We start from the raw sequence: 13730 nt of genomic DNA, 5'->3' as shown, positions 1-13730 counted from the left end.
AAAAATCAGGATCGTAGAGAAAAAACCGGATTCCGGCATGAATATAGTGAATTCTTGCAGAAAAAAATTTGCAAAAAAAAATGTTGCAGAGCACCGTGCTCCTCTCAGAATTTCGTGCTCGGAAGGAATTGTGTTCGATTTTCCCCACTACTTCATCTACTTCATGTATAAAAAAAAGGCAATAGACAGCCAAAATTTGAACTTAAAACAATAAAACTTTGTATGAAGACGGGGTTTCAAAGACTTTCTTTCCGCCTATATTTTTTTCTAATCTCAATATCTTACTGATCAGCACCAGATTTTTCGCAGTGCTCACAGAAAACTATTTACTTTTCGAAATAGTAGCAGCTTCTACAGCATATCCGGTTGAACACACAAAAAGCAAAAAATAAATTCCACAAACTCAACTTAACAGCACTTTTTAATAAATTCTGCAATTCATACACACACAACCCCAACTTTACCACTAAAATCGCTTAAACTTATTTCCGCCATTGCGAACTCGCACACGTACACTCACACACACATACATGAGTAAAAAAAAAAATAAATAAATAAATGGCAGTACGAAAGACTCACCTCTTGTATCGTGTTCTCGGGCTTTTTTGTTGACATATTCAGGAAACGTTCTTGTGTCTGGCAAAATTTCTCCGTCTTCTTGTCGAACTTTTTCTTGTTCTCCTTCACGCCGCCAATATGTTTCTTCCGAAACTCCTCCAGCGGCATAATGATGTGTTGATCCGCCAGCGTCAGCTGTGAAATTGTGCAGAAATGCCATTAGTTGAATACACACATACATACAGACAGATTAAGTTGGCGCATATTATTAAAAAAGTTTCAGCAACTAAGTGTTTAGTTTTCCGGCTAATATAACCTAAAATTTATGGTCTGCCCGCGCTCGTATAGATTTCACTTAATTGCTGTTTACTCACCATTTTTTCTCGCTCATCTTCGATGGTTCCAATTATGGCGGCGAAATGTTTCAGACTTTCGCAAATGACATTCTCGTCATCTGTTTGCGCTGTGCCGATGCATTCGAAATTGAAATCGTCCATTAAGTTGGCCAATTGTTTCATGCGGGTGGAAAGTACTGCAAGCGTAAGAGAAAAGAAGAGGAATTAATTACAAGTGTATTTTTTTAGAAATGTGAGGGTTTCATATACATATTATACTCGTATAAAGATCTCTTTTATAAAGTAAAAGGGTCTTTTTATGAAGGAATCGGAGGTAGCGCAAATGAAACTGAGCTCAGGGAAACGTTAAAAAGGCATAAGAAGCTGCTGAAGTCAGCTATTACAAAATGTACAACACATGTATAACAGAAGAAATGTTCCCCGACCTCTGAAAGATACAGCATTTGGTTCTACTCACAAAGCCTAAAGAGCCACCTGGAGAACCTTCATTTTATCGACCTTTGTGTATTTTCGACACGATTGGAAAAGTTTATGAAAGCATACTAAGCAACCGCTTGAAGTTAGTAATCCAAAAAACCGGCGGACTATCAGAGAGACAATATGGCTGGATAAAAAAGAGGTCCACTAATGACGCAAGCTAGAAAGGTGGCACAAAAATATATTGCGCTCTAATTACCTTAGATGTGAAGATTGCGTTCAACTCTGTAAAGTAGGCAAATATAATCAAAGCTCTATACAAAGTACGTACACCCTAGTATCTCGTAAATATTATAGTGAGCTATTTTGAAAATAGGAGATTGTTATCTTTTCACTACAAAGTCCAAGCGACAGTCATACTAGTGGACTGCACACGATGAACCCGCTCCAAAGCGTGGAAAAACGCAACAGTCGGCTGACAAGGTTATGGTATATTTGGGAACCATTTTTATTGACTACCATTAACAGCGTTTACATAGCGTTAATGGACCGTTTGAAAGAGGAAATCGCCCAAAAACGCTGCATTTCAAGAAAAAGAAAGTGTTGTTTTACCAAGACAATGTACTGTGACACAAGTCAGTGAAAACGATGGCTTCGAATTGCTTCCGCACCCACCGTATTGTCCAGGTCTGACCTCCAGTGACTATTTCTTGTTCTCAGATTTCAAAAGACTGCTTTCTGGGAAAAAATGTTCGACGAATGAAGTGGTCGCCCGGAATTGAGGCCTATTTTAAAGCAAAAGACAAATCATAGTAGAAAAATGGTATGAGCAAAAAAGGAAAAGATCCTACCGAAATTGCTGAAATTGCTCTCCAAAAATGTTATAAAATGCCCTTTATGCAACAAAACAGACCCACCTTGTATCAATATAAAGAGATACCAAGAAAGCCAGGACCACGTAAAGCCGATATTAGTGTGACAAAAACATAGTACGGAAAAGCAAAGCGGATCCTTTCAAGTCAGCCAGAGAAATTATGATCGAAGTTAATGACGAATATGGTGTGGACGTGTTCAAAAGCTTGTAGGAAGACGACTCAACGAATCTCAACTTTTTGGACAAATTACCAGTAAGAAACCACACCTGTCAAAACGCCACATCAAAATTCGACCGCACAATTTTGGAAGAACATGTTTTTGAGCGAGAAAACCAAGATAAATAGGAAGGTTCCAGTTGGAAAAACAATTATACGTCGTCCACAAGGTCAATCCCTTAAACCTAGCTATACCAAAAAAAAACCATTAATCGCGGCGGTGGAAGTATCATGGTCTGGGGCGTGTTTTCATGGCATGGCATCGTGCCAATTGTTCGAAGAAATGGTAAAATGGACCAGTTTTAGTATTTGGATGTACTGAAAAATAAAATGGAGCCATTTGTATTTCAATCCATGCCCATAAACTGGACATTTATGCAAGACAATGATCCGAAGCACACCGCAAAGGTAGTAAAGCATGGTCTCGGCAATAAAAAATTTAGAATATATGAGTGGCCTGTGCAAAACCCAGATTTGAAACCAATAGAAAATTTATGGAATGATATAAAGTTCAAAATAGCAAGCAATAAATTCGAAAATTTTGATGATTTATAGGCTGCAATAGAGGAGCCTTGCTATTCAATCCCAAAGGAACGATGTAACGAAATGAACAATCTTTTGCAATTTTTATAAATTTTTGTACCTTATTTTAAACCCCTTTTCAGATAGTGCTATTTATGGGTTCCAAGCCTTCATATAGGATATTGATGTTTTCGTCTTTTTTTGGCGATAATAAAATACAAGGTCTGTCGCAAAAGAAACAGGACTGTTAAACAAAAAAAAACAATAATATTTTCAAAAGTTATATTTTTTTATTCAAAGTAGTAGTTTCCTTGTGCTTCGATACAGCATTTAGCCCGGTCAATTAGCATTTCAAATGAGTGTTTAAGGTCATTTTTCGGAATGCTCTTGAGAATACCGCTCGTCGCCTTTCGGATAGCTGAAATGTCCTGAAACCAGTGTCCTTTCATGGGCAAATGAAGTTTTCCAAAGGGGTAAAAATCACAGGGTGCCAGATCAGGTGGGTATGGTGAGTGATTAGTGGTTAATATGGAGCTTTTCGTTAAAAAATCAATGACAAGCGTCGACCGATGACACGGCGCATTATCGTGCAACAGGCGCCAGGACCCAGCCTCACGGTATTGTGGTCGAGCACGACGAATACGTGACAAAAGACGCTTCATAACACCAAGGTAAAACACAGCATTAATCGTTTGGCCAGGTGGGACGAACTCTCGGTGTACAATACCCTCGGAATCGTAAAAATAAATCAGCATTGTCTTTATTTTTGACTTCTGAAGACGACCGACTTCTGATCGTCACAGAGGTCCTCACGACCTTCTTGGAATCGCTTAAACCACTCATGCACATTACTACGGGATAGTCACTGATCACCATAAACTTTTTTTATAATTTGAAATGTTTCAGTAAACGTTTTCCCCAAGTTTAAAACTAAATTTAATATTTGCTCATTGCATTTTACGATTGATGACCAAAAGCTGCTGTCACTTTTTGATCGATAACATCGATTTTAGTTATCCAATTGTCTTAAAATTTTTACGAAATGTCAACAAGAGATCAAACTTTTTATTTCATATACCCACCATTAAGTGGCGCCACCAGATAGACAGTTTTATTTAAAAAGTTCTGTTTCTTTTGCGACAGACCTTGTATTTATTGTTTTAGTGTTTTAGTAATATTAAAGTGAATAATTTTTAAAATAAAACGCATTCCTTTTTAAATCTGTAAGTGATAAACTTAAGGAATAAATAAATGTTTTCTTATTTGATGGCCAAGTGTGCTATTTATGTGTCCATGGCTATATGTATGTCCTCATAAACACTTTTACGCTAGCAGATCTATAGAAATGGCAACTTTTATTCGAAATTTTACTGCAAGACAATTCTCTTAAAAATTGCCAACCTCTACACTACCATTATTACCGACTGACTACACATAATGGAAATAATTATATGAGGCCTAGAAGTAATTACGCGCATGCGCAATCAGTAGGCAAAAAAAATGAGGGGAATATGACATGCTTGGATTTCGCAAAAACTCGAGATCGCCTGCAATATAAATACATATATACATATGTATATGTATATGCGAAACAGGGTGCTTCAACATATGTGTTTCTAGAGGATGATAAGTTGAAAGTAACATTAGATTGGTTTAGCTTAGTTAAGTAACCCTTCTTCAAGCAAATTCGTTTGAAACGGTCTGGAAAAAATGTTCTTGAAAACGATTTTGTAAGTTTTATGACTACACCTAAACCCTTAAAAGGTTTAGCTGCTCGTACAGTTTGGATTGTTTTTCGTTAGGAGATCTAGATAAGCTAAACTATGTGGAAGAAGCAAAGTGGAAAAAATATCATTTGACGGGGTATTCTGGTCTAAAAGCATGAATTTCAGGTAATTTTTAAAGTGTCGTAAAAAAAGGCAATTCATATTTTAATATCCATTTTTTTTATTAGTTATTTGTTAATTTCAGAAGAGTACAGAAAAAAATTAAAAACTAAAAAAAGCAAAAAATTTCAAAAATTATGAGCTGACGAAGTGGGGGGTCTCTAAAAATGTCCACGTGACAATACCCATGATTTCAAACCTCCTGAAAATCTTTATCTGAAACCAAAAAAAAAAATTATTTATCTAGAATAATGTCGGAATGGCCGGAACTATGGAAAAGTGGGAAAATTTTTTTTTCACAAAATGGCGACTGCCTGAAAAAAAAAAGTTTTTTGGATCACTTTTTCTGACTATTTCGAATTTTTTACAAATAATAAAAATAAAAATTTGGGGATGGGACTAGTTCCAACCATAGACAAGCCTATAAAGAAGACTCTATATCTCTCCAGTAGAACCTGAGAAATCGTGGGTATCGTTCCGAAAAAGTCAGTTTTGAGAAAAACGCGTTCAAAGTTTAGGAGACAATTCTAGTGAACACGGACGCCACGTCACACAATCGGCTGTATCTCCGAAAATAAGTCGAATTTTGAAGAATCCTTCCAAGGTCATATTTTGAAAGTCTAAATTTTCAAGATATGCAAACAAAGATCGATTTTTTTCAAAATCCTAGACAAGAATAGCCCCTTGAGACAATGATCTTCCATCTTCATTTTTTGTGATGCGGAGCGGTGCAACTCTTGGTTAGGAGATTAAGGTTATGCTAATAAACTGATTTTTCAAGCTTCGTATTAAACGATATTGTATCTTTCTCGATTCCTTTTAAACAAAACTTTCACGAAAACAATTTATTTCTTTTTTAACGAAAAATAATATTTTCTTAGAAAAAGTTATGTTTTCAAGCAACTTTTTTTGAAAAAGTGTGTTTACAAATCGTGATCATGAGCTAGAAAAAAAGTCTAGTACAATTAATATATTGTGCCGTACGGTAAATATACCCAAAACTAGTCCATAATTTGGCTACTGAACTTGATGAGGGATAGAGTTGAGTTTATTTTTGATGCAATAATATTGCGAAGAAAAAACAAGTGGTTTAGCACACCCTGTACATGACGAATCAACTCTTGTGTCTTATATGGCAAGCATTTTATTCGACGCAAAGAAAGTCTCTCGGTTCGCAGAGTAATGAAAAGCAACAGCGGACGGACAAGCAGCATAGAACCTACTTACGCGATTACATATGAGCGCATACACATGTCTATAAACAAACATAAATGTAGAGAAAGAAGAAAAAACAACATCATATATGTATGTATGTAAGTATATTTGTAAGCCTTGCGCACAAAGCGCTGTGTCACGCGGTAGCGCACAGCAGCTGAGTGGCGGTGCGACGGCGGTCCAGGTGAGATTGTTTTGCTGACCTAATTTGGTAGGTTGCGCTTTCAAGCTGTTCTTGATTGCGGCGCTTTTTACCTACAATTCTGCTTTTTATTTCCTTTTATAATTTGTTTTTTAGTTTTTTTTCGCCTTCTTCTTTTATTACTTTTATCGCTGCTGTGCTTTGTGTTGAGATGCTGTGCTTGTGAAATCGGCAATAAAACGCTTAAACAAAACTTTTTCTTATCTTATGTGGTGTTATGCGACGTGTTGTTGTTGTCGTCGTTTTGTTTTTGTTGTTGTTAAAAGCTAATCGTGCGTTGATCTCGTCGGCATGCAGAAGCCGCGGGTCACAACACTTTAATGCGCGAATCGGCGAAGCAAATGAGTAAAAGAAAATGTAGAAGAACAAGAGCGATACAACCAGAAAACGAAATAGAAGAAGTAAGGTAGCGCTAAGTTCGGGTGTAATCGTACGATACACATCATTAGCAGTAATAGATGATCTATGAGTTTTATTGAGATGCCTGTAAGACTGACCAATGTAATACCATAAGCTCACAGGACAGTCGTGTCTGTGGAATTAGAACGGAGCCGCATTTTTAGCCGACCAAGGCTTGCTGTTATCATAAAAATATTAGATACCACACAGACCAAAAAAGTCTGTCCATATTTAGGGTCCACATATTCGGTATATGGGGCCTTGAAAAATTACAGCGCGATTTCGAAAAATTGTAGGCGTAAGATGGAATACCTAAAAGACACTAATTGTTCAAGATTTCATTTCAATATGGTCAGTCATGAACTCTCCATTTACTCGATTTAGAATATAAGAGAATAATATGGAATTTAAAATTGTTATTTATGAAAAGTAGCTGTGTTTGTAGGCTGATTTTCCCAAAGTATAATAGGCATGTCTGCGCAATTTTTTATAGAAATTTATCGACCCTGGTCTATTTGTGAACATAACTAAAATACTCCGCAGCAAAATGTGGCGAGAGTCTAAGAAATTCAATATTATTAAACAAAGAAGAAAAAAGAAGTTCACGCAAGCGGCGCATTTTCGCCGCTGTCTACAAATTGAGCTTATTAATTGAACGACGCACGCACCTTTGACTCGCTCACAACAGCTGACAGCTGCGGCTTCCACAATTTTCAATCACAACAACACAAATCGGCTGCTTGATCAACGCACAACTTTCTTTTGATCACCAAGTCATCGCTTTATTGCCGCATAATTAAGTCTGACAGCACCAAAGCGTTTATAAGAAGCTTTTAAGTGAAAGTTTTGCTGAGCTTTCATGCGCTGAGCTCATGAATGACAATTCAGCAGCGCTAAAAGCGTCAATAAATACTCTATAATGCGCCGATAACCGTCACACAAATGCAAATGCGAATCACCTGTCATTTCTGTAAGGAATTCTTCGACGATTCTTATGCTAATGTAAAATGTGTGAATACCATATTTATGGTGGTAAGCTTGTAGGTATCTCTAAAGCTTCATATGTTCATACATATATGAACACTTGTTGCCATATCTGCCTGTTGATCTCTTAATTTGATTTGCTTTGTAAACTTGTACGTGTTTTCCAACACATTCTCTAGTTTCTCACTCAAAATTCTCCACAGCAAACGTACTCAAGGTCACTTTTTACAACCACTACGGTAATTAAGTCGTAGACAAAAACCACAATATCAACACGAACAATACAAATAAATACATAAATTACTTCCTCATGTAAGAGTTGCCACCGCGCGCAATTTGGGTGTGCTTCACCCTCAGTTTCATTGACGTGTGTCCGGCACGAGGGTGGCTCGTTGAGTTTACTACGAAAATAGTCGAAAGTTATGCGCGCTCTCATCCTAACTGGAGTCGTAGTGTTGTGTGATGATTCGAGCTACATAACTATTCATTTATTCTCCGGAACGCATTCTTTTAGAAGTAAAATAAATTGCATATAATGTAATATTAATCTAACTAAACTCTGATTTTGTGCCATAAGTAGGGCTGCAAGGGTTTTGAACATACGAACAATTCAATTAAAGAAGGTAATATAAGAATATAATGGATTAACATAATTCTACCGATTAATCTAGTACGGGAAGCAATCCGGCCTTCACAATATACTTTTCAAGAGTTCTAGCTTCCAGAGCGCTCCTTTCCTTCAGAACTTTAATGAGCTCGGGCGGAACTGGCAATGCGACCAAGAAAAGGAAATCCATGAGCAATTAAACACAATGTTTGCATTCTTGAGTAGAGATTCTGTGATCGACAATACCAATGGCGAAACCTACATATTCATTGACGCATTAAAGGGTGGAATTGGAACGCGAGCGGGCATCTTCTGTAGTAATTCATACACAGAAGGTAGCTTCAAACTAAATAAACACAATCTTTCAGGCCGAAATTGATGACTTAGTAACAGCAAGTGGTAAGTGAGCTTCTAATCTAACTAGCAATTCATAAACCCTTCAATGAAGGGTATTCGTAGAGTCAATATTAAGTCTTCTTGTGTCAAGTAGAGCAAGTAGGCAATAACTAGGCTCTCAGTAGGCAACTCGATTAATATCTGGGTACCTCGTCTTTAAGAAATAGAAGAATACGAGTTGGTAGACGTGTTGGTCCGCTCGGTAGCAGCATATTCTTAGCTCCTTCAAGTGTTGTTTGAAGTAATGCACACTACGGGACCACCTCAGGTATTAGCCTATTGAATGGCAGCCGCCTGCGGTCTAATGCGCTTGTGCTTTCCTGTTAAACCAACCACCTTTAATAATTGAAGGGGTTTTAACCCATCATTGTTCAACTGGTGTTCGTTCTGGAAATATACGAGATAGAACTATTCTTACTAAGTGAACTAGCTGGAGCAGAAATGCAAGGCCTAAGCAGATTTGTGCTGTATTATTTTTTTATTTATTAGGGCCCTGTCGATACATGAAAACCAACTTTTAGAGTTTTCTATTTGCACATGATACTAAGGCTCTCATGTAGATCGAGCTCTTGACTCTTATCTACCAGAAAAAAATTCTCTGTGTAGCCGAGTTTTTCGAACAAAAGGGAATTATAATAAAAATCCCTCGAACTTATCGTGCCGTCTCCGTAAGATCACCTCACATTTATCACCCTCTCCAAATTCAAGCATCAATTTCCGCACGAAAAATCACAAAAACATATATGTACATACATACATATATTATATGAAAAGGTCTATTGCTGTTATTTCCATTATTAATTTTCATATTTACTTGGCGCTCATCACTCAAGCGTTTATTTGCGTTGAATGAAATTCAAATTGTGGTCATCTAATAGCACACGTACTACCTCAGCTTAAGGGGAGTGTAAGTGATTAACATTGTACTCGGTGTGCGGGCTGGAGGTCACTTTGAGATATCAGTAGCATCCAAGGGAGGCAAGGAGCAGTGGAAAAACCAAAAGAACCAGAAGTTAATAAGAAAACAATTTAGTATTTATCTACATATGCCAATGTCGGTTGAGTAGTAGGTATATACTTATAGGCAAACACACACATACGACTGCATGTTTAGCTGATCACTCAGCACACCGGCAACTGACGGCTCGATCGACTTAACTGCCAGTGAGTTATTCACTCAAGCTGTTTAATTACAATTCAGCTGTGCAAGCTGTTTGCGCTGGGTGAGTGTGAAGATTAATTTGTATATTATACGTATGCATATATGAAAACACTAGGGTGGGCCAAAACTAAAATTGAAATTTTTTTATCATTAAATGCCTTCAAAATACCGTTCGAATTGACAAAAAGATTGGCTAAATGTTTAAGCGCTTAGTATTACTATTTTACGATTTTGAAGCATTATTTTGTGGATGAATTAAAAAAAATAAACATTTTATTCTACGTATTCTAGTCTATAATTTTGAAAAAAAAAAATCGATTTTTTTTTGCATATTCTTAAAGACTGGACCTTTAAGAATATATTCCCCAAAGGAATTTTTAAAATTCCTATTATTTACCGACTTATAGCTATTTTAGTAATGTAAGTATAGACTGCCTGCAGTTAGACTCAAATCTTTAATCGCGTTTTTCTCGAAACCACTATTTTCAACATTTCTGACATGATTTCTCGAGTTTTAATGAACCGATTAACTTGAAATTTGGTGTGGACCTTCTTTATATATCTCTCTATGGTTGGAACTAGGATTATTAAAAAATTTTATGGTTTACTATTTTTAAAAAATTTTGATCTTTGCCAAAAAACGGGCGAAAAATTCAAACAGTTGCCATTTACTGAAATTTTTTTTTTTTATTTATCCTAGTTCAGACGATAGCGGCATTTGTACCGATTAATTTTTTTTTTTTTTCAGATCACCCAAAGTGTTGGAATCGTGTCAGGAAGGGCGCACCCTTATTTTCAACCCCCGCCACGTCACCACGCCGCAATTAATCAAATTATCACAAAAATTTTTTTTTTATTTTTTTTGTATTCTTAAAATATCAATAAATATCTGATAAAAAATTGGATATTAAAAATGTTCTTAGTTTTTTTTTATTGGACTTTAAAAAATGCCGTTAAATAGCTTTTCTAGACTAGAATACCCCCTTAAGGTTGGACTTTGACCTAGAATAAAATCCAAAAATCGCTCAGTTTTTGAGGTATCGATACAAGAACCTGCGCATTTGTCAGAACCGCCGATATGGGACCACTGTATATAGCGGTCATACAAACTGATCCACCAAAATCCATTAATTGTATGAAAAACTTTTTTATTCGACAATATATCTTCACGAAATTCGGCACAGATTAATATTGGAGGCAGCGCTATAATCTCTACGGAAGTTGTTTACATCGAAGGACTATAACATATAGCTGCCATACGAACGTTCAGTTTGTAATGTAATGCATATTTTTATTTGACAAGGTAACCTCACAAAATTTAGCAACGGTAAATGCCCAAGGCAATCCCCGAGGAAATTGTTCAGATCGAGTCCAACAACAGTCTATCAAGTTCTTGTTTGGAATCTTTTGTATTTTGAATTCGACGTTAACATTTTTTTGTGTATTTCGCAATTTATCTAAATAAAATAAAAGTGTTTTTTTTGCCCACCCTAGTACTATATTCATACATGTGTTCCTACCTGTCTCTATTTTTCATAGCAATCGCGGCTTTAAGTGCTTTGCACGTGCATTTTAATTTGTTCTTAATTAGCTGGGTTGCCAGTTCGTGATTTTTGCAATTTTTTATCGTGTAAATCTTACACGATTCACCGTTGTAGCATCATAATTTGTTTACAGTTAATTCTATTTAAATGAGGCGATGGTGGTAGTGAATGTAATAGTTTCCGGTAAATTGCGAATCTTACATAAGTTTTTCTTAAACAAATTTAAAAAAATATTTATAAATAATAAATAATATTTCAGACATCTTAGCTGGACTCAATTGACGTACTTTTTAATCAACTTAGTTAAACTTTTTTCGAAAAATGTATATGTATCAATTTGTCAACGGTTTGATGCATCTGTCGATATATTCCTTTGATCAATGATCAATAGTACTTTTCACAATTGAAAGTTTCTTTATACGAACTTAATTTTGATCGCTTCAGTTTCTAGTGGTCCGATCTGACCAATTTGTTTGGAGATTTTACCATTGCTTTGGACAATAATCCATGCAAAGTTTCGTTAAGATATTTTGTCGAACAAAAAAATTTTCCATACTAGAACTTGGTTTCTTTAGTTCAATTTATATGTCAGATGTCATGTGCATATATGAGATAGAGGTCCGATATCGGCGGTTTCGACAAATGAGTAGTTTCTTGGAGTGAAAAGGACGCTTCCGGCGGATTTTATTGTTTTTAAAGTGATACACCTAATAAACTTCGTGCTTCAATTAAAAAAAAAATAAACAAAAAAATTTATTTGAAATATAGTGTAAATGAAATTAAATTTAGGGTGGTAGTCTGGTGACTTGGGTTCAAAAAATCGAAAATTTTTTTTGCTCAATTGAAAGTACAATGTCTTGAGAATATACTGTGAAAATTTCAGACAGAAATTCGAAATATTTCGGGAGTTATAACGAGTGTCCTAGAGCGCCTCGGAGGCCTCTCTCTCGGAGTTGTTGAGGGGTATTCTGGTCTAGAAATTTAAAAAAATCGAAATTTTTTCTATATTTTCAAAGTTTAACTATTCAAGAATATGTGTACAAGAGGATTTTTCAAAATTCAAATTATTTTCGGAGATATAGGCATTTTTCTGACCCGGCATCCAAACTGGTTCAGCCGGAACTAATCGAACAAAAGACTTTACGCGAAACTTTAAACGCGTTTTTCTCAAAACTGACTTTTTCGGAACGATATCTACGATTTCTCAGGTTCTACTAAACCGATTTACTTGAAATTTTCATAGAGTCTTCTTCATAGGATTGTCTATGGTTGGAACTAGCCCCATCCCCAAATTTTTATTTTTATTATTTTTAAAAAATTCGAAATAGTCAAAAAAGTGATCCAAAAAAACCGTTTTGTTCAAGGAAGTCGCCAGGAAAAAAAAAATTTTTCCCACTTTTCCGTAGTTCCGGCCATTGCGACATTATTCTAGATTAATAATCTTTTCTTTTTTTTTTTGGTTTCAGATAACTAGGAGGGTTCAAATCATGGGTATGGTCACGTGGAAATTTTTAGAGACCCCCCACTTCGTCAGCTCATAGTTTTTGAAATTTTTTACTTTTTTTTTAGTTTTTAATGTTTTTCTGTACTCTTCCAAAATTAACAAATAACTAATAAAAAAAATGGATAGTAAAAATATTAATTGCCTTTTTTTACGACACTTTAAAAATTACCTGAAATTCATGCTTCTAGACCAGAATACCCCTAACGCGTTTTTCTCAAAACATTTGTTTTTCTGGTCGGCCCGGGGTCCTAACTTTTTTTTCTACTGTACCGATTGCTTTCAAATTTTAACAGGCTGTTCTATACGCTTATAGTTCTCGTCGGTACTAACGAGAATTTTTTTTACCCCTAACTTATTATTTTATAACCCTTTCTTTGCTAAAATAAAAGAACTTTTTTTTCAAAGTCCGCCGTTTTGTTATTTACCCTTGAAATTTAACTTCAGTAGTACCGACCAGTATGACATGTCTATAGATTAAGAATAATCAAGAATATTTGATTTCAGATAACATCAAGAGCCAAAATCACCCGGATCACCCACGTGCATTTTTTTGAGGCTCCAACTTCGAGTGACAAGAATAATAGTAATAAAGTATTAAATTTTTTCAAATAAATTTTTTTTTTATATTTTCAATATGTAAATAAAAACACTAAATATTCAAGAAAATTCATTTTTATTTTCCTATAAAACAGCCACCCTCCAAAGAAGTAATGAAAATGGGCATAAGTTACCAGACTACTACCTTAAAAAATATCATTTTTTCATCGCATGTCAGTCACTTACATTTCGAGCTCGTTTTGTAAAGCTCAATATCTTTCAATTGATTTATCTATAGCTGAATGTGTTTTGTTTTTAATGTTTAATATTTTTTATTTCTATACCGCAAA

At 35.5% G+C, this 13730-nt stretch overlaps 1 protein-coding gene and 1 long non-coding RNA gene across 4 annotated transcripts in view; one reads left to right on the top strand and one right to left on the bottom strand.

Annotated features, from left to right (window-relative positions):
• The window catches only part of LOC126759151 (rho GTPase-activating protein Graf), a 204224-nt gene that overhangs the window by 49778 nt on the left and 140716 nt on the right, over positions 1–13730 (bottom strand). For all 3 annotated transcript variants that reach the window (XM_050473812.1, XM_050473814.1, XM_050473813.1), the window contains exons 3-4: positions 933–1090; positions 580–753 (exon numbers count right to left, since the gene is read on the bottom strand). In XM_050473812.1, the coding sequence (XP_050329769.1) occupies positions 580–753; positions 933–1090 (332 nt within the window). The remainder of the gene's footprint in view (positions 1–579; positions 754–932; positions 1091–13730) is intronic.
• Positions 1–13730, top strand: part of LOC126759204 (uncharacterized) — a 276318-nt gene that overhangs the window by 213119 nt on the left and 49469 nt on the right. The gene's annotated exons all lie outside the window — the stretch shown is intronic.

This window comes from Bactrocera neohumeralis, chromosome 5 (assembly GCF_024586455.1).
Source record: "Bactrocera neohumeralis isolate Rockhampton chromosome 5, APGP_CSIRO_Bneo_wtdbg2-racon-allhic-juicebox.fasta_v2, whole genome shotgun sequence".
Taxonomy (NCBI): domain Eukaryota; kingdom Metazoa; phylum Arthropoda; class Insecta; order Diptera; family Tephritidae; genus Bactrocera; species Bactrocera neohumeralis.
This window is presented reverse-complemented; position numbering and strand designations above follow the sequence as displayed.